This window comes from Argentina silus (assembly GCF_951799395.1).
Source record: "Argentina silus genome assembly, chromosome: 1".
NCBI lineage: Eukaryota > Metazoa > Chordata > Actinopteri > Argentiniformes > Argentinidae > Argentina > Argentina silus.
This window is the reverse complement of record NC_139655.1, coordinates 34,385,976-34,404,787: the sequence shown is the minus strand read 5'-3', so window position 1 is coordinate 34,404,787 and position 18,812 is coordinate 34,385,976. Positions and strand designations below refer to the sequence as shown.

The 18,812-nt window shown below is 43.5% G+C and overlaps 1 protein-coding gene across 1 annotated transcript in view; it reads right to left on the bottom strand.

The window, feature by feature from the left end:
• Nucleotides 1–17,350: 17,350 nt before the first annotated feature.
• Nucleotides 17,351–18,812, bottom strand: part of LOC310817842 (catenin delta-2-like) — a gene marked incomplete at both ends in the record, with an annotated part of 185,540 nt that continues 184,078 nt past the window's right edge. Inside the window, 2 exon segments of the mRNA XM_083688557.1 lie at nucleotides 17,351–17,488; nucleotides 17,556–17,786. Of these exon segments, the coding sequence (XP_083544683.1) occupies nucleotides 17,351–17,488; nucleotides 17,556–17,786 (369 nt within the window).

Genomic DNA, 18,812 nt, shown 5'->3' with positions numbered 1-18,812 from the left:
TGTACAGTGGAAGCCATCAGCACTGGTTTGCCAGCTCAGGACTCTTTCTGACCACCGACACTGATGCTCCTCTCCCCTCTTTTCGCAATTGCTTGTCTCCTGGCAGCAGGCATGGCTTTGGGACTCGGTTCTTCATTATGGTTCCAGTTGCTGGAAGGCCCTTTGCCAGCAATGCATCCATGAGATCGATTGTTGTGAAGTATCGGTCGAAGAATAGATAACTTCCTGTGGGAACAGATTCAACCATGCGTAGGACTGCTGCTGCTCCGACGCCCAATCTTTGGCCCCTGAATGTATTCTTCCCTTGGTACACTTCGAAATCCAGCATTAGACCATTTGGAGAAGCAAGGACAAAGACCTTTAGGCCAGTAGGGTTTGGCTTGCCTGGAACATATTGCCTGACTGGACAGCGGCCTGTGAAAGGGATGATTTGCTCATCAATGCAGACCTTCTCAGACTTTGGAAGGCTGAGACAGCCTTGCCTCACGCGGTCAAGTAGTGGCCTGACTCTCCAAAGAATGTCTGCCTCCTTTGTTTCCTCTGTTACATCCAGGTCATCAACAATCTTAAGTGAGCTTCTCAGCTTGAAGAACCTATCCCTTGCCATTTTGCTGCTTATAACTGGCACTTTTGTTTTTTTTGGCCCAAAACATTTTAATTCTGGAATAGCCAAGGCAGGCCATGTGGACTGATATGCCAAAAAATATCTTAATTTCTTGCGGATTAGTATTCAGAGACACTCCTCTAGTTTGCAGCTCTCTTTGACTTGTGAATGCTGCCAAATCTTCAAAGACTTTGTTGTCAATGTACTAGGAAAAGTACTGAATTGGACTCCAGTGTCATCTTGACAGTCAGGAATCCCAGGTAGCACAGGTGTGAATCTATCATGAAGGAAAAAACACACACAAATCTATATACATATATTTCATGGCAAATCTTCAAACCTCAAGGATCTTCCTGCATCGTCTTCCTCTTCTTGTTCACCATCTTCTTCTATCCCATGTTCAGACTCATCCTCATCTCTCTCATCATCTGACAGCTCCAACTCTGAATCTCCCTCAACTATCTGGTAAAGAATCCTCTCTGCTTCAGTTCTGTCTCCTACAACAATGTTGACTCATTAAGTACATTAAGATAGTCTTGATGTCCACTATAATTGACATTCATAATAGGGCTATTATTTCAAAACACAAATAATTTAACTGCTATCAGAACTAAATATATAATTCCTGACATGTTAATAAACTAGAACATATATGATTATCATAGCAAAACAAACTACAGATAAACAATATTTGACTTACCTCTGCTCTTTCCATAAAATGTGCTTGCTGGTATGCCGGGCATTTTGGAGGAAAAGGAAGAGGCAGTTCCCAGAATCCCAGCCTATCACATGACATACCACTGGAAAGCCCAGGATGTCCTCTTTACAATACAGCAGGAATTGATAGAGTAGCTCAAAAGAGTAAAAGGAGATGCATGTGAATGAAATGTCCAGTACAGAGGACACAAGTCAATGAGCGGGGTCTCAGGAGGTTAAGATGGGTCTGATTTATAATAGATTTTTTTTTTATTATTATTTTTTAAGAAGGCTACGCACATATTTAGTGTGGAATTTACGCAACAGTAATAACGTCCCCTGCTTCACGTGAAGACGTCTATCAAAATGTAGGATTAACACTAATCTATCTGGATTTAGTGGCCTTACCTGACTGTTTCTTTGTCAGTTATATCATCGCTTGGATCAATGCTCTCCAGAACCACCTCGGCTTCAACAGGAGGTGCAGGAACAGGGGAGGAACTCAGGGGCTGCAAAAAAGAACCAAAGAAAATGTTGTTAAGATGAAGTAATCCTTGAGGACTGATCTAAACTCAGTTTTAACACGACTTTGATAGGATGATTCTCCGATGTTTCTAAGATATCTGTTTTTAAGACACCTATCACCCCAATAAAAAGCTTCAGAATAAACTGCAGAGCATGATGGCATTCAGGTATGAAACATTTCCAAACCTTGTTTATGTCTTCCATGATGGGAGCTAAAATTCATTCAAGTAGCCTAGTAGGCCATAGTGTACAAAATGCAAGTAAGTGCATCAAATGTTATTTTCTTACCCAGGTTTTATCACCAAATACAGTATGCCGGTCACGGTCCGTGTACCTTGGGATAATTCCATATCTAATAATAATAATAATAATAATAATAATAATAATAATAACAATAACAATAATAATAATAATGCATTTATTTCATATAGCGCTTTTCTCAGTACTCAAAGACACTACATTTCATGGAGAGAAGAAGTAGAATAAATAAGAAGAATAGATAAATAAATAAAAAGTCAAACAAAAGCACAGTCAGTAAAAACAACAATAAAGATAGTTAAAGATTAAAAGCAAGTTTAAAAAGATGGGTTTTGAGGGATCGTTTGAAGAAGGAGAGCATGCTGGATTCTTTGATGTGGTTTGGGAGAGTGTTCCAAAGAGTGTCATTTTTATCCCCAAAATGAAATAACCAATGGTTGTTCATGTTGCTTTTGTATGCATTTACTATAAATGGGTGTAATAATGATAGAATAATGGATGAGAGCCAAAGCTTCCCTGTGTGTGTGTGTGTGTGTGTGTGTGTGTGTGTGTGTGTGTGTGTGTGTGTGTGTGTGTGTGTGTGTGTGTGTGTGTGTGAGAGAGAGAGAGAGAGAGAGAGAGAGAGAGAGAGAGAGAGAGAGAGAGAGACACACACACACACACAAGACCTTTTCAGAGCTACAAATATCACTTCGGTGTTGTCCAGGAAATGAAATGTGTTGATTACTCCAGTTGATTACTCCATAACTTGTGTAATCAAATTTTGATAAAAACTGGTGTGTGTGTCAGTTTCATGAATGTATCCAGTACAAAGCAGCAGCTGTTTCACCAATAGCATACACACACAGACACACACACACACACACACAGACACACACACACACAGACACACACACACAGACACACACACACACACACACACACACACACACACACACACACACACCAATACACGCACATACACACACACACACACACATTTAAGTGGCAGAAGTTATATGGTTTGACAGTGGTGAAGACATTGAGGCAGAGTTTCTAGGAGGTCATTGCTGTGGTTCTGACACGGGTGACACAGCTCCACTCAAGAGTGCCCCTACTGTATCTTTCTCTCCCTTTCTTACATTTTACAGTACAGTATACTCTGTATTACATCACTGAGACCAGTACAGTATACTCTGTATTACATCATTGAGACCAGGCTTTCCTAGTTTGGAAAGCCTGGGGAAATCCTCTGCAGAAAATAGCTACAAAGAGGTGAAAACCCATTTGAAATGAGTGACGCCTTGCAACATGTTAAACCAATCAAATATCTTGCTCGGGCGGAGCGCCAAAAAAAGAAGTTGGTTGTTCTTTCAGGGTTTCTTAAATTTTCTTCAATGTTGCAAGCTAGCAGAGGCAACAACTCTCTGCAAAACAGTCCTACCCCGTCGGAAAAGATGACACACATAACAACAAGAAACCATTCTACGGGCATGTGAGGGAGGGTTTTTGGAATGGAACATCCAATGAAATTGGGAGCACATCGGTCCGTCCAGTTCAATCCAAGCCAGAACAGCTAATCTAAAATCTCCGGACCTCCAAAGAGGCGTGAGAACAACGTGATTTGGAGGTATGGCTACACGAGACGACTGTATTCATAACAACATACACAGTTGTCAACAACATCAGTTTTTGTTTGCACTCTTGTGCTCCGGATAATGCCTTCTTTGTCCCGTGTGGTGATTTATGCGTTGTGTTTATTCCCGTTATCATTGTGTGTGTGTGTGTGTGTGTGTTCGTGTGTGTGTTCGTACGTGTGCGTGTGCGTGTGTGTGTGTGTGTGTTCGTGCGTGTGTGCGTGCGTGTGTGTGTGTTCGTGCGTGTGTGTTCGTGCGTGTGTTCGTACGTGTGCATGTGTGTGTGTGTGTGTTCGTGCGTGTGTGCGTGCGTGTGTGTGTGTTCGTGCGTGTGTGTTCGTGCGTGTGTGTGTGTGAGTGTGTGTGAGTGCGTGCGTGTGTGTACATGGTCATATATGGCCACTAGAGGGGAGAATACAGCTGTGATTCAGCATATCATCCTTGACAATGTTTTTTTTCTTCTATTCTTGAGGCTGTGTGAGTGGCAGGGGACCCTCAATGCAGCACAAATACACCAGGAGAATCACTGAAATGTCGCAGAGAGCACATTGCATCTTTCTGTTTAATGCCTGTGACTGGGAATCCTATGACATGGATATCGTCTGGAGCACAGTTCACCTTAGCCACGACCTGAAAGGGATTGTTCACCCAAATGACAAAATCTCATACTTGGTTCCTTAGCCTGATAGAAGTCGATGGGAAAGGACAGACTTCAAACGACACTTTGGTTCTGAGATTTCAAACATAATTTAGGGTACAGTGACTTTAGTTTTTTGGTTAAACATGTTAGTTACTAGTTAGTGACAGTGCCCAGATAAACAGAACCAAAAAGTGATATTTGTAATGTGGGTGAAGTATCCCTTTAACCTGGAGATTTATTACAGCTTTCAATAGGAGTTACGGGAGTGTTTTTTTTTTTCAATGATGTGATCTTGGTAAGTAAAATCCTTGGGTTTGGATTCCCTTGTAATGTAAATTTCCTTCCTCACTGCCTTTGGTGACCCCGGAAGTTTCTGGGGCCTTAATAAGGACCATTTGAATTAAAGCTTCTTATGAAGGAAAGGAAAGGAGCTCCAACTATCTTTTCCTACCACCTTTTGCCAGGGCTCATTCTGCGGAAGAGGCGGAGGACTGAGCAATGTGAGAGAGAGGTGTGTGTGTGTGTGTGTGTGTGTGTGTCTTCCTGTGTTGTGTATGGATATAGGTGTGTGTGTGTGTGTGTCCTCTTATATGTGTGTGTGTGTGTGTGTGTGTGTGTGTGTGTGTGTGTGTGTGTGTGCGTGTGCTGTACCTGTGACGATTTACAAATAGACAGCATGGGGACGTCACAGGTGAGTGAGCCCAAACTGTAAAAAATGAACTTAATTTGACGGAAATGTATTATTATTATTTTACATTAAAAATGTTCCCCCGAAATAATAAGAAAATGCCAGTAAAAGTACAGACATAAACCTTTATTTAAAACATTCCCATGAGTGGCAATAATCAATAATAACAAATGAATAACATTTGCTGTTATTTTAAGGACATTCAACCTGTTTAAATAGTCGCAAATGTAGTTTTACATGAACATTTTGTGGGTAAGGGTGAAAACATCACTCACTCACTCACCAATATACCTGTGGCGTTGGATTCTGACTGTATTACGTCTGTGCTCATGTTAATGCATGATTTGTATTATTAAAATTGCTGCACAAGGTCATACACCTCTGAGATTTCTTGTAGTCTTTGTTAGTGTCTATGGTGGAGCAAGATCAAAATGTTTGAAATGGTTATATATTAAGGTAAAATATTAAGGTTAAACATGTACACAATGATTTCTGTGAAATTCCATTACCTGAATCTTTATACTGTCTTAATTGAAGTGAATTCAGATGTGAAATAAGAGTGAATACCATTAAATGAAGAGTAATTAACCTTATTAAAGCGGTGAAATTTTTTTTCTTCTTTTCATTGAATTGCATTTTTCACCATCATTTTTTACTGCAATCTGCCCCCCCCCCTCCCCTCCCCTCCCCCCCGCCCCCCCCCCTCCCCCCATCCCCCCATCCCCCTCTGGGAGCCAGCTGAGGCCCTGGTAGCAGCAGCAGCACGACGACTACCACACATGAATAACCAACGCTTCTCCTCTCGCTCTGCTTCTCCTCTGGGTATCAGCAGCTCTGGTTGGGGCTCTGTTTTATTCTGTTCTGTTCTGTAGTCAGTCAGACTCTATTTACTGTGAAGGCATTCCACCAGGCAGAAGACCTTATACTGTGTGTGTGTGTGTGTGTGTAGTCTGTGTGTGTGTGTGTGTAGTCTGTGTGTGTGTGTGTGTGTGTGTGTGTGTGTGTAGTCTGTGTGTGTCTGAGTGTGTGTGTGTGTAGTCTGTGTGTGTCTGAGTGTGTGTCTGAGTGTGTGTGTGTGTCTGTGTGGGCTGCAGGGGGTGACAGAGGGAGGGGGTAAGAGGTGAATGGGGAGACAGGGAGACTGGAGAGAGAGGGAGGCAGAAAGAGGAAAGGAGAAAGAGAAGGGAAGGAGGGAAGGGGGCAGGAGAGATGGAGAGGGGGAAAGAGAGTGTGGCGGGCGGGAGGGTGGAAAAGTGAGCAGGGATAGGGGGATGGAGTGGATGGAGTGTGTGAGAGAGAGAGTGAGAGAGAGAGAGAGAGAGAGAGAGAGAGAGAGAGAGAGAGAGAGAGGGAGATTACCCTAGGACAGGGAGACTACATCCTCTTTGTCCTGTCTCAACGATGACACTTCCAATTGAGTCATGTTCATCCTAACATACTGTATGTCTATGCTACACAATGGTGTACAGCTAGCATGTCACAAACTCATTACAAAAACCGCTGTCTGGGGCCCTGATTCATTCCCTGTCACCAAAGCAGCATTAGCATAGCAGGTGTATTCACTGCTATTCAGGCTAATATGGCACTCAGAGGAGAGGTTTTGTATGTGCTGTTGGGTACATTAATCATGCCCACGGTCGTCAGATTCCCAGGCAGAGCTCAAATTGAAACGTCTGGGGTTTCAAACACGGGCCTGCATGAATCAACCCCGTGACCAGAAAGGGAGGGAGGGAGGGAGGGAGGGAGGGGGGGGGGGGGGGTTTCTCTTTCTCTTCTCCTTCTGCCCCCCCCCCCTCCTTCTCCCTCCAACCCTCTTTTCCTTTTCCCCTGTCAGTTTCTCCCCTTTCCTGTGTCTTTCTGTCCCTCTCTAACTGTCCCTCTCTTCCTGCCTTCCTGCCTTCCTGTCCTCTCTCCCTCTCTCCCTCTCTCTCTCTCCATATAAGATTCCCTCTCCTCATGCATTCATTCAAATAGGGTTGTCTGTGGACTGTGGCACTGTGCTGAATGCTTACCTCTGTTTAATCGCAAATTGATGTTCATGCCAAACCCTCCAGAGTGAACAACCCTAGCCCTCCACAAACACACCCATACTGTATATACACTGCACGCACACACACACACACACACACACACACACACACACACCTCCGAGCCGCGCCCGCTGTCTGTCATGCCTGGGTGGTCACAGACACTGGCAGGCAGAGACGGGCAGCAGCCAGGGCCGGCGGTCGCTGCAATATTTGAGCGGAGGTAGAAAATGAAGCTGGGCAGTAGTGAAATTGAAAAGCTATTTTTGTGCCGCATTAGGTTACACTGCAGGACTTTTCTCTGAGAGGGAATTCTAACTTCTATACATATTGTGAAGCCTAATAATCACCCTGATTGAGTCATTACAGAACATTACATTTCACACACCGGTCGGGTTGCTGCAAGGGGCTGTGGAGGGGAAGAGAAAAGTAGTTCCGTAGTCAATTGTACAAATGCCACTGTACCTCTTTTTCCCCTGTTCATTTACGTAATACGTCTTGAGGTTCCATTTCTGAATGGATACCTTGATCAAAGCAAGGAGATTTCCATCATCCCATTGAAAATCCAATTGAGGAAGGACACCTTTTCAAAGTCTAATGTTGAAATACACTTAAACCTTGGACCTTCATTTCCCCACCTGTCTATCAATAGTGTCACTTTGACGGAGAGACAATTTTACCCAATTGTGCCCTCCCTGTATATACAGATTTAGATACAGAGCCCTCCCTGTATATACAGATTTAGATACAGAGCCCTCCCTGTATATACAGATTTAGATACAGAGCCCTCTCTATATATACAGATTTAGATACAGAGCCCTCTCTATATATACAGATTTAGATACAGTGCCCTCTCTATATATACAGATTTAGATACAGAGCCCTCCCTATATATACAGATTTAGATACAGAGCCCTCCCTATATATACAGATTTAGATACAGAGCCCTCCCTATATATACAGATTTAGATACAGTGCCCTCTCTATATATACAGATTTATATACAGAGCCCTCCCTAAGTATTGGGACAATTAAGCATTTTTTCTCTTTTTGGTTCTATACTCCATAAGTTTAGAACTTTTGAAATCAAACAATTATTATTAGGGTAAAGTAAAGGCTTTGTGTCCATATTGGTTTCACCATTTAGAAATTACAAAATGTTTTATCCATACTATTTCACGGCACCAAAAGTATTGGGACAGTTGGCTTGACAGGTGTTCCTGGTTAGTCTGGGGTGTTCTGTCACAGAATATGGGTAGTCAGAGTCTGCTTTCATGAAGTTTGATGAGTAAACCCTTATCTGTTTACTTCGGAATTACTGTATATCATTTGACAGATGTCCAGTGGAACACAGACTTATTGTTTGCTCCCTAGACTGTCAAACATTCACTCATGTGTGCCAAGGGTGTCGGAAAAGCTTTGTAAACATGTAGCTTTCAGTTAAAGGAAGGCAACTCCTGTTCCCTTCTCTCCTGACGTCAGCTGATCAGCGTAGCTTAGTGACTCACCAAGGCTGCTTTATTGTTTTATTGTTTGCACAAGGTTATTATTATCACCAAAAGCGGTGAGCCAGAGATCTCAGGTGATGATCTTTTCCCAGCCAATTTCACTGCTGAATCGCTACAGATGTACCAGGGTCATTTGGAAATATCTGAATGATTAAAACGAGCCTACTACCACTTTAAAACACATACAAGTGAATCGTAACATCAGCTCAAAAACACTTTGAAGTATCTTCATTTTGTCAGAAAAGCATCGCCTGTAGTTGCAATGACTAGGGGCTACACACTTACTGTTGATCGAAGCATTTCTGAGAGTTACTGTCAGGCCTCTGTACTCACTCAATTTGTGCTAACTCTGTGCTAACGCTATCAAAGTCAAATAAAGTGTTCCTAGGTAGCATCAGTGTATTCTATGTTCACATGGGCATGCTACGGCAAATGTACTCATCATGAATATACAGTGTGTACAATATACATCTCAGTGCACCTGTCTCAAGTGAGAGGTCTGGACCGTTGTGGCGGAGGAGGAGGAGGAGTGCATTAGCCGTTCGTAGCATTTGTAGCAGATGTGAAAATGAAGCTTGTCAAGTGAAACGTGTGTCCAACATGCGGCGACATCGACATCACCCCCTGGAGACTCTAAGTAGGTCCCTCTTGGTCAACCAAGCTAATGGTAAAGACGCTAGCTTCAGGAAAGCAAGGTCGTGGGTTTGTGTCCCCAGGCTGGCAGACAGGGACACACTCATTACATATTATCATGTGGACATGTTATGACATGACTATGAGCACCCAATCTATATACAGCGCCCAGCGTAAGTAATGGGACAATGAAGCATTATTTCTTCCTTTGGTTCTACACTCCAAAAGTGAGAAAAACAACTACTACAAGGTTAAAGTAGAGATTCTTACCTTTTATTTGACGGTATTTGTGTACATATTGGTTTCACCATTCAGAAATTACACATTTATGCCCTGTTTCAGGGTACCCAAAAGGGATGGGACAGATTCAAATGTCCAAATGAAGTACTCATGTTTAGTATTTGGTCGACAATCCTTTGCATGCAAGAACTGCTTGAAGTCTGCAACCCATTGACCCCACCAGTTGCTGATCACCATGATCGTTGAAATTGGTATGAAAAGTCTTTCATAACTGTAAGGTTAGTTTCGATGGAATACTGAGCGCTGTAAACACATACACACACACACACACACACGCACACACACACACACACACACACACACACACACACACACACACACACACAGGAATTCAAATGGGTGTGCAAATAACGTATCGTCTTTCTGTCTATGTTGCTGACAGCCATTACAATTGAAATGGGTAACCCATTCCTACCTGAGATGACCTCTGACCATGCCTGTGTGGTAGTCATTGCATTGTTTCCACATTTTTTTCTATGTATGTTTTAGAAATTGTAACAACACTGTTATGTTCGAATCAAACATCTAGGAAAGGTCAGGGAAGGCGGGGGACATGGATTTCACAAGGTCAGAGTTATTGTATTCGTAAGTGTCACCCGCCTGTGGACCTCCGTTTGGGACAACTAAGCAGAGGTACTATGCCACTTGCGCATTAGCGATTCACCAGCCTTATCACCAGAACATGCTGGAATATGTCTATTCATCCACTACGCAATGATAGTGTTTATAGAGTCCAGATCATATCAGGATGATAATAGTGTTGCTTGTCAGGGAGGAAGATAAGGTTTATTCATGACATGTGCTATATATTTTCAGGGCAGCTGGGGAAATAGCCTTTATGGTAAGGCATCCTATCCACAACATTAACACAGACCACATAGGATGTGGTGGAATGAAGAAAAATGCAAGAGTATACAAAAAAAAAAAACATTTTTGAGGATAACTAGATAACTAGTGGTTTACGCCTTGCAGTGAAGCCTCTGTAGTTCAGCTGGTGATGTATTCTGCTAATGGTAGTCTCTGACACATGACATGCCTACCTCCTGGAGAGTGTTCCTGATCTGTGGGAGAGTTGTTTCGTCCGCTGTAGAAGTCTTCCTTGGCCTACCAGCCCGTTTGCGATTGCTGAGCTCACCACTTTCTTTTTTTTAATGATGTTGCAAACTGTTGATTTTAAGTCTAAGGTAAGTCTAAGGTTTTGTCTATGTTTCTGATAGATCTTTCTGATATTTCAGCCTAACAATGGCTTCCTTGACTTTCATTGACATCTCTTTGGTCGTTCACAGACACCAATAGCAGACTCCAAAGGCAAATGCAAAGCCTAGAATCAATACTAGGCATCGCCAGCTCTCTTATGCCTGCACACATGATGTGACGGAACACACCTGACGAACCAGAAACACCTGTCAAGCCAATTGTCCCATTACCTTTGGGTACCCTGAAATAGGGGGACTATTTATACAAAGTGGTGTAATTTCTGAATGATGAATCCAATATGTACACAAATACCATCAAACAAAAGCTGATAATCTCTACTTCATATTAATTGTTTTATTTAAAATCCAAACAGAGGCTTCACTGTCCCATTACTTACGCAGGGCACTGTATCTAAATGGTTGTTTTTATCAGTGAAAAAGCATTTCTATAGGCAACATGAGGTATTGAATTTACAAATGTTATTTTGACAACTTTTAATTCATCTGCCATGTAATAAATCTTATAAAACAAATGCATTGTTAATTTACAACTGGTTGCGAAGCAATTCAATTGCCATGAACTTCCTCCAAGTTGGCGAGTTCCAATTTCATTTTCATTTTCATTTTCAACTCCATGTAAACATGCCTCACGCCTATTTTGGAGGTCTGGACAATTTTAGATTAGCTGTGCTGGCTTGAATCATTACTGGTAAAAAGATTACTGAAAAACAATTACTTCTCATTCCTGCATTGAGTTTGTCTGCAGTCTTATTTTTCAGTAATGATTTTTATCTGGCCTGTCATAAGAGGCCAGTTTTGAGGAGTGACTGGGATGTTGTGGACCCATGGACAGTTTCCTCCCATCTTGTTATTTGAGTTGTGTGACTCCTTTCAAAGTCTACACAAAGACTATTGTGTAACTTGGTGGGGTAATTTGAGTGCTTTGTAATCATTTGGGTTTGCCGTTGCCAAGGGTACACATACTTATTTGCACAGGACATTTTGGTTATTCACTTTTAAGTATTTCTATATATTTTAAATATATACATACTTTTTTGCTTCACTTTGAATGTGTGGAGTAGATTGAGTAGATCATTTATGCATTTCAATTTCAGGCTCCAACATAACAACATGTGAAAACTGTGTAGGAGTTTTTCTTGGCACTGTAGGGCTGAAGAAGATTAGCCAAGTCGATTGGAGACAACCCATGAAATGTCATAAGGAGCACTTTGAAATAAACCCTGACTTGGAACGCCGGTGCAGTGCTTGAAGGACAGGGTAATGTGTTCAGTCCTTCTGGTCCTGGTCAGGATCCTTAAAGAATCTTGAACCAGTTGGAGATTGTGTAAAGCTGTTTACCAGCCATGTGAACAAATTGGTATCTTTCAGTAAGGTACGACTTAAACCAAGACAAAGCAAACTCCCAGATTGTCTTTGAAATAGAATTTAGTGATCAATTGTTTCGAACACTACACTCAAGTCAAGGAGCACAATTCGTTTAGCACTTTGCAATTTTCTCTTTGCAAGTCTCAAGTCTCTCTTTGCAATTTTCCACTGTCACATTTTGGCACCAGTGCTTCACCCAAAGCCTCAGTTTCCATTTCTGAGAACGGGGCAAAAAAAAAGCCCAGGGCCACAGCCTTAGGTCCTACCCTGACCTGTGTCCTTAGGGAGATTTTTGGGACTTTTATGGGACTGCTACTTGTTATGCTACACAAGCATGAAAAAACGCCATATAAACCGTTAGTTACTTTGGTTTGGAGTCACATTTAGAAGCATTTATATTACGTTTGCACAGCTGTGGGTAAACACCTGTTTTATTTCAGGTGAAAGGTGACTGGCTCACCTGCTTGGCTAACTGAACAATCTATGGTAGTCTTTATGCACATTTACAAACTAACATTCAACCACACAATTCAACCACACAACTTCTTTGCTAGTTTCAAAGTCATGTTACTAAGAAATAAATTTGTTGTGGGCTAAAACCTGATTGGATGCTACAATTATTTCCAATATTTTAGACAACAACTGTAAATTAGAAATACAGTAAGCTTGTAGTTCTGTTATGACATCAGGGTCAAGGTAATGTTTTTTCAGCAAGCTAAGGGGCTTACTTACTGCCATTTTCAGGAAGTTGGGAACACATCTGGAAGTTGACAGAGACAGTAGCGGACTAGCCATCTGGAGCACAGGAGGGCCGGTGGGTCTGTGGGCCGTGGTCCGATGGATCGGCCGGTGGATCTGTGGGGTTTGCGCAGCCCTGTCCGCAACCCCCCGTCGCAGCCGCACCCCATTGGCTGAAAGTCCAGGGCCATTTTGTTGCCCCAGTCCGTCCCTGGTTAGAGGTCCATTGATAACGGTTAGGATTGAGTGACCAAGGGCTGGAAGTCACTCCTTAAGTTTAAAATGTTTTGTAGGAACAGGGTCCAGAATTGCAGCTAGATGGTTTAACACATGAAATCAGTGTGTCTGGACAGTGTGTCAAATGTAATGGGTTGATCTTTGTGTCTCATAAACCTGTACTATCAGATTATAGTGTATTTCGTGGAGTGATTTAATCTAATGTTGTCAATTTTGTCATGAAAGAAATGTATGAGATTGGAACAGCTAGAATGGGAGGATACTCTATTATTGGTAAAGCTGCAATAATTTTGGATTATGTTTATTTTCATCTATACGTTTAGAGGGATAGGATTACCTCTAATCTAGTTAAGCGCTTGCTTATCTTGTGCTAGACTGTTGATGATAATTGCAGAACTAAGTGTGTTTGTCAGTAGAAATGTAACCATGTGACCGTTGAGATGAGGACAGTGTGCTTCTGTCCTTAGCCTTGGTATAAAGAACACGTCCATTTATGGTCACGAATTATGATGTTGTTCTGCTATAAAGAACTTGGGTTGACCAATAAGAAAACTGCTGTGTCCTATGACTGGTGTGTCAAAACTGCTATGTCCCATGACTAATTCTCCTTCTGAAGAACTGCATAAAAGTAACTGAAACCAGTCAAGTATGGAACTCCTCTGGCTGTCTCTCATAAGGCGGTCAGACGTTTTCTCTGTGCACAAATAAAGAAGAAGATTGCTTTGCTATATACTCTTGACTCTAGTGGAATCTTTGTTACACGATGATACTTAGAATTCCCATAACACTTTCCAGGCAAGACGGATGTTTGATGGTTCTCCACCTCTGTTTAAGTGTCCTTGATGCATGTTGAGGTGTTGAAAGGTTTTTTGAAAGGTTGTCGCAGGAAAGGCCAGTGAAGGGTGGTTCAGAGTGTTCTATTTCATGTCACTCCACGAAATGGTTCTAGGAGGAGAGAAGGAAATTGAATTTACCCCCCAAAATACACATACTTTGCCCGAAATGGCAATTTTCAGACTTGAATCACTGTGCAGCTCCAGGATGTTATACTGTCTTTCAGCGCATTACCACAGATGGGATCCGTCCTCTTGTTGTTTAATGGGCCCTATCGAACGCCTATAAAGTTTATTTGTGTTTGTGTGCAATCCCACAACCGGCAAGCTAAGCTAACCAGGTAGCAATTAACACGCTCAGACAAGACCGTAGATAAAGAAGTGGTAAAACTGAACAACGACTTGCCTCTTTATTTCAGGTGCACATTGCATTCAACTTAATGAATTTTCACCACATTCTCAATGTTTCTATACCCTTCGCGGTCACACTTCACTCATGACACTAAGTTGACTTTGTCCGTTCTAAACATGTGTTCTAAACAAGACTCACTTTAATGTTTCATGACCACAACCATGACCACGACCACAACCACAACCTTTCCTTGAGGAGCACTCCTACCAACATACCCTGTGTGTCACAGTGTGTGCTGGGCTTAGATTAGCCTCATCAGCCATTTGCATACTCACTGTACTCCTGAGACTCCTTCATGTAAATAGGTCATGGTCATCATCAACCTACGATAGACGAACATGTTGCCTATGTGGCCATTTTTCAACTGTTTCAAAATGGCTGGAAAACAACAATGGTGAAACTCTGTGTCTCTGCATGACTCCGTAGGTTATATTGATGGTCAATCTCAGGAACAATGGTGTTGATTGCAAAGTATTTTATTTTTCTGGTGTTAAAGTACCATCCTTTCTCAGCAGGGTCATCTAAGAAGCATGGACACACAACACACACAACACACACACACACGCACGCACGCACACACGTGCACACACGCACACATACACACATACACACACACACACACACACACACACACACACACACACACACACACACACACACCAGAGTCTCAGCATCGTCAGGTGGGTTCTCTTCTTTTCAATAGGGGGCAATACTCATCATCATCATCATCATCATCATCATCAGCACAGTGTTTTCCCCTCTTAAAATGTTGTTGCTTTTAGTGACACTGACATCTGCACATAAAAATTATATTTGTATATATTTATATTCATATATATATATCTATATATATATATGAATGAGAGAGAGAGAGAGAGAGAGAGAGAGAGAGAGAGATTTGTCATTCTCTATTAACATTTCAACATTTTTGTGTTGTAAAATCTGACAGTTGTTTGTAGGAATGCCTCTTCTTCCAGACATTGATTGATACACACAAACACACACACACACACTCTGACATGCATGCAGACACGCACGCACACACACACACACATACACATACACACACGCTCAACTAGCACAGAGAGGCATGTCTGTACATTTGAGGAGGAGGCGTTACCTCACTCGTGATCAGGTAGGTAATAACTTCATCCAATCAAAACACATTGAAGAACAAAGAAACAAAAGTTACAAACAGGAAGAGGAACAAATATGGTTATCGTCTTTAAAGTCGGACTAGAGGTGTCAAAGTTTGGCACGATGCCAATTCTCTCTCAGAATAGTAGCTTGGTATCAGACTCAGGTCAAATCCATAAGATCCCATTCTTCAGCTGCACTTCGTTTAAGTTTGACTGGTACAATGGAACCAATGGAATAGTCCACAAAAGAGCCTAACCCAAAGTTATGTCAAGCATGATGTATGTATATTTGTATGCATTTGACCCAGGACAGGCTAGTACAGAGAATGGTGGTTCGTGTTGGTTTTCTGCACATGTTTTCTGCAGACGACAAAACCATTTCATTTGTTATTTTTAAAACACTTGATCCTCAAATAAAATATTGAAGTGAACACACCCCCCCCCCCCCCCCCCCCCCCCCTTCCACCCCAAAAACAGAGAGTCTATTTCAGTTATCTACATCTAATTCTTTAGGCAGTGAAAAAGCACTTTTGTAGGAGTAGAATAGTGCTCGGTTGTTTTTTCGCTCTTGAACTGCTTCAAACATCTTTGTTGTTTTCGAGTTTCCACAAACAAATTCATACCATCGTAGAATAAACAATACTGTTAAACATTTTCTGTCTTCCAGGCTGTTAAAAACAGACCCGATTTGAAAAGTGGGACACTGATGTTTTTGATATATGTTGTTGGTCTTTTTTTCCCCGAAGTGTGGTTGGTTTCATTTTTCAGTCTCTTTTCGATCATGTTTCGAATAGAAAGAATATCCACTGTTACTGTAAAAGGTTCCTTGATGACTGGATTTGTGTAATATACACAATATCACCCGGACCTCTGGACTGTACATCAAAGAACTTTACATAAATAATACAAATACAAAAACTAAAAAGATGTCAAAGCGGATGCAAAAAAATAAAATGTGAAAGGCTGGAGGAATCTTCTTGGACATTCCTTCGAAACTCACATGTACTGGAGCTAGAATCCTTGTGAAGTCGGCATGGGGTGGGGAGGGAGGGCGGGGTGTGTGTGTGTGTGTGTGTGTGTGTGTGTGTGGGTGGGTGGAGGGGGGGGGGGGGGGGGGGGCTGCTTTTTACTTGTGTAAACATCCAATCCCGGTCTTGTGCTTGATGTCAACTCGTCGCTCTCCTCCGTGTGTTTCCTCTCTTCATCTCTCGACTTGCTGGAGAACACTTGATGCCTCTCCTCCTCTCATCTCCTGCTCCCTACTCTCCTTTTCTTCCTCTCCTCCTCTCCCGCCCCTCCGAAGGTCAAGCTTTTCATTTCTCACAGACTAAAGAGGCCCCCCCCCCCCCCCACCCCCCCATCCATCACTCATTCGTTCTCTCTTTCTCTGTTCCTCAAGGCCTCTTTACTTACTCTCTCTCTCTCTCTCTCTCTCTCTCCATCTTCCCGTCCCGTCCCTCTCTGATCCGATCCATATACTCCCGCTCCACCTCTCAAGTGGAACAACCTTTGAACGAACTCAAACTGTCTGAAAAGGAAAAATATCTTGTGATATACATGCACATGCACATTCTGCCCTGTGACCCTCCGCCCAATCGTGAACCCCCGCCGTCTCCACCCCCCTCCTCAATCTCTGTTGCCATCGGTTACCAACTACTCCCCCCCCCCCCCACCTCCACCCGTTACTGCTCCCGTGATCCCCAACAACCTACGTTACTATCGATTACCCTAACACCCCCCCCACCTCCCTCACATGCACATACACACACACACACGCACGCACGCACGCACACACACACACACACACACACACACACACACACACACACAGACACACACACACTCCTCTCCCCTCTCCCCCCTCCCCCCCCCCTCCTCCTCCTCTCCCCCCCCCCCTCTCTTTCCCGCCCTTCTCTAAACCCAGGAGTCGGGCGAGGCCGGGTAGTGGCTGGTCTCGTAGTTGAGTTCGCTGTAGGGCCGCGACGCGGAGTAGAAGTCCACGTAGTTGCCTGTGGACTTGAGGCCCAGGTGCATGCGGAGGTCCGTGGCCGCCTGGGAGGACAGAGGGGGCCCCCCCCCCCGCCGAGGGGAGCTGCTGCTGGGGACGGTGGGTCGGGACCTGCTGCTGCTGGGGTGGCTGTGGCTGCGGCGGCGGTGGCTGGGGCTGCTGCTGGTCCTCGTAGAAGGAGTCCTCGTAGCCGCAGCTGCTGCCCCCGCCGCCGCCGGGGTTGGGCTGCTGCAGCTGGGGGAAGGAGGAGGGGTCGTAGTCGTTTAGGGTGGCGGCTGCCATGGCGGCGGCGATGCTGCTGTTGTCCAGGAGGGGGGGGGCCACCATGGGTGGGGCAGGGACCTGGGGAGGAGGGGTGGGGGGGGGTTGGGGGGTGGAGGGAAAAGGGGGGAGGGAGAGGTAGGGAGAGGCAGAGGAGGGGGGCAAGCGAAGGAGAAAGAAGCAAGGGAGGGAGAGAAAGAGGGGAGGGGGGGGGGGGGAAAGAGGGAAACAATTGGGGTGAAATGGTCCGAGAGGAGGAATCATCGGAGGAGTAGGAGAACGAGAAGGGACCGTCTAACACAATTTGAGGTGTGCGTGTGTGTGTGTGTGTGTGTGTGTGTGCGTGCATGTGTTTCAGCATGACCGTAAAAAACACATAAACCTCTCTCTCACACCGTCTTTTAGAACAGGATGGTGTTCAGTCAACTCTAACTCTGCTGGACTATAGCAGTTTAGATTCACGCGATGGAGTCAATTCCCAACCCTTCCACCATTTCATCAGAGTCAATGACCCTGAATTGAGTACAGCTAATTCAACAATCATTACCCTTTTCATTGAGACTGAAGATAAAAAACTATCATTTTCGGGATGATACGTTTTCCATTGAGACGTCGCATTTAGAATCCTTTCGGAATTCCGATCGGGTTTCCCCTGTGCTAATTTTCGACTGATTCAAGAAAAAAATAACAAGAATCACCTTCACCTTTCATGCTAATTTATGATCGACACATCATTTCAATGGTGTGAAAACATATCATTCAAAACTAGACTTCACAAGTTTACACGGGATTTCTCAGAGGCGTATAATTGGTTGTAAGTTTATCGAGGTGATATAAGATACGGTTTTTAACTCGATTAGGAGTTTTGCCGCACTTTTGCTTTCGGGGGGGGGGTGGGGGGGGGGGCTGTTTGAATGATTTCCTAACGGATCGCTACTTATCAAAGTACCACCTTCTGGCAGATGCAACCGTGACAACCATCGCCATGACAGCAGATGGAGAGGAAGTGCCTTGACAACAGGCCTGCCAAACAGGGCTCTATCGAACCATCTCAAGTGTGTGTGTGTATGTGTATGTGAGTACTTTGTGTGAATACATGAGTGTGTG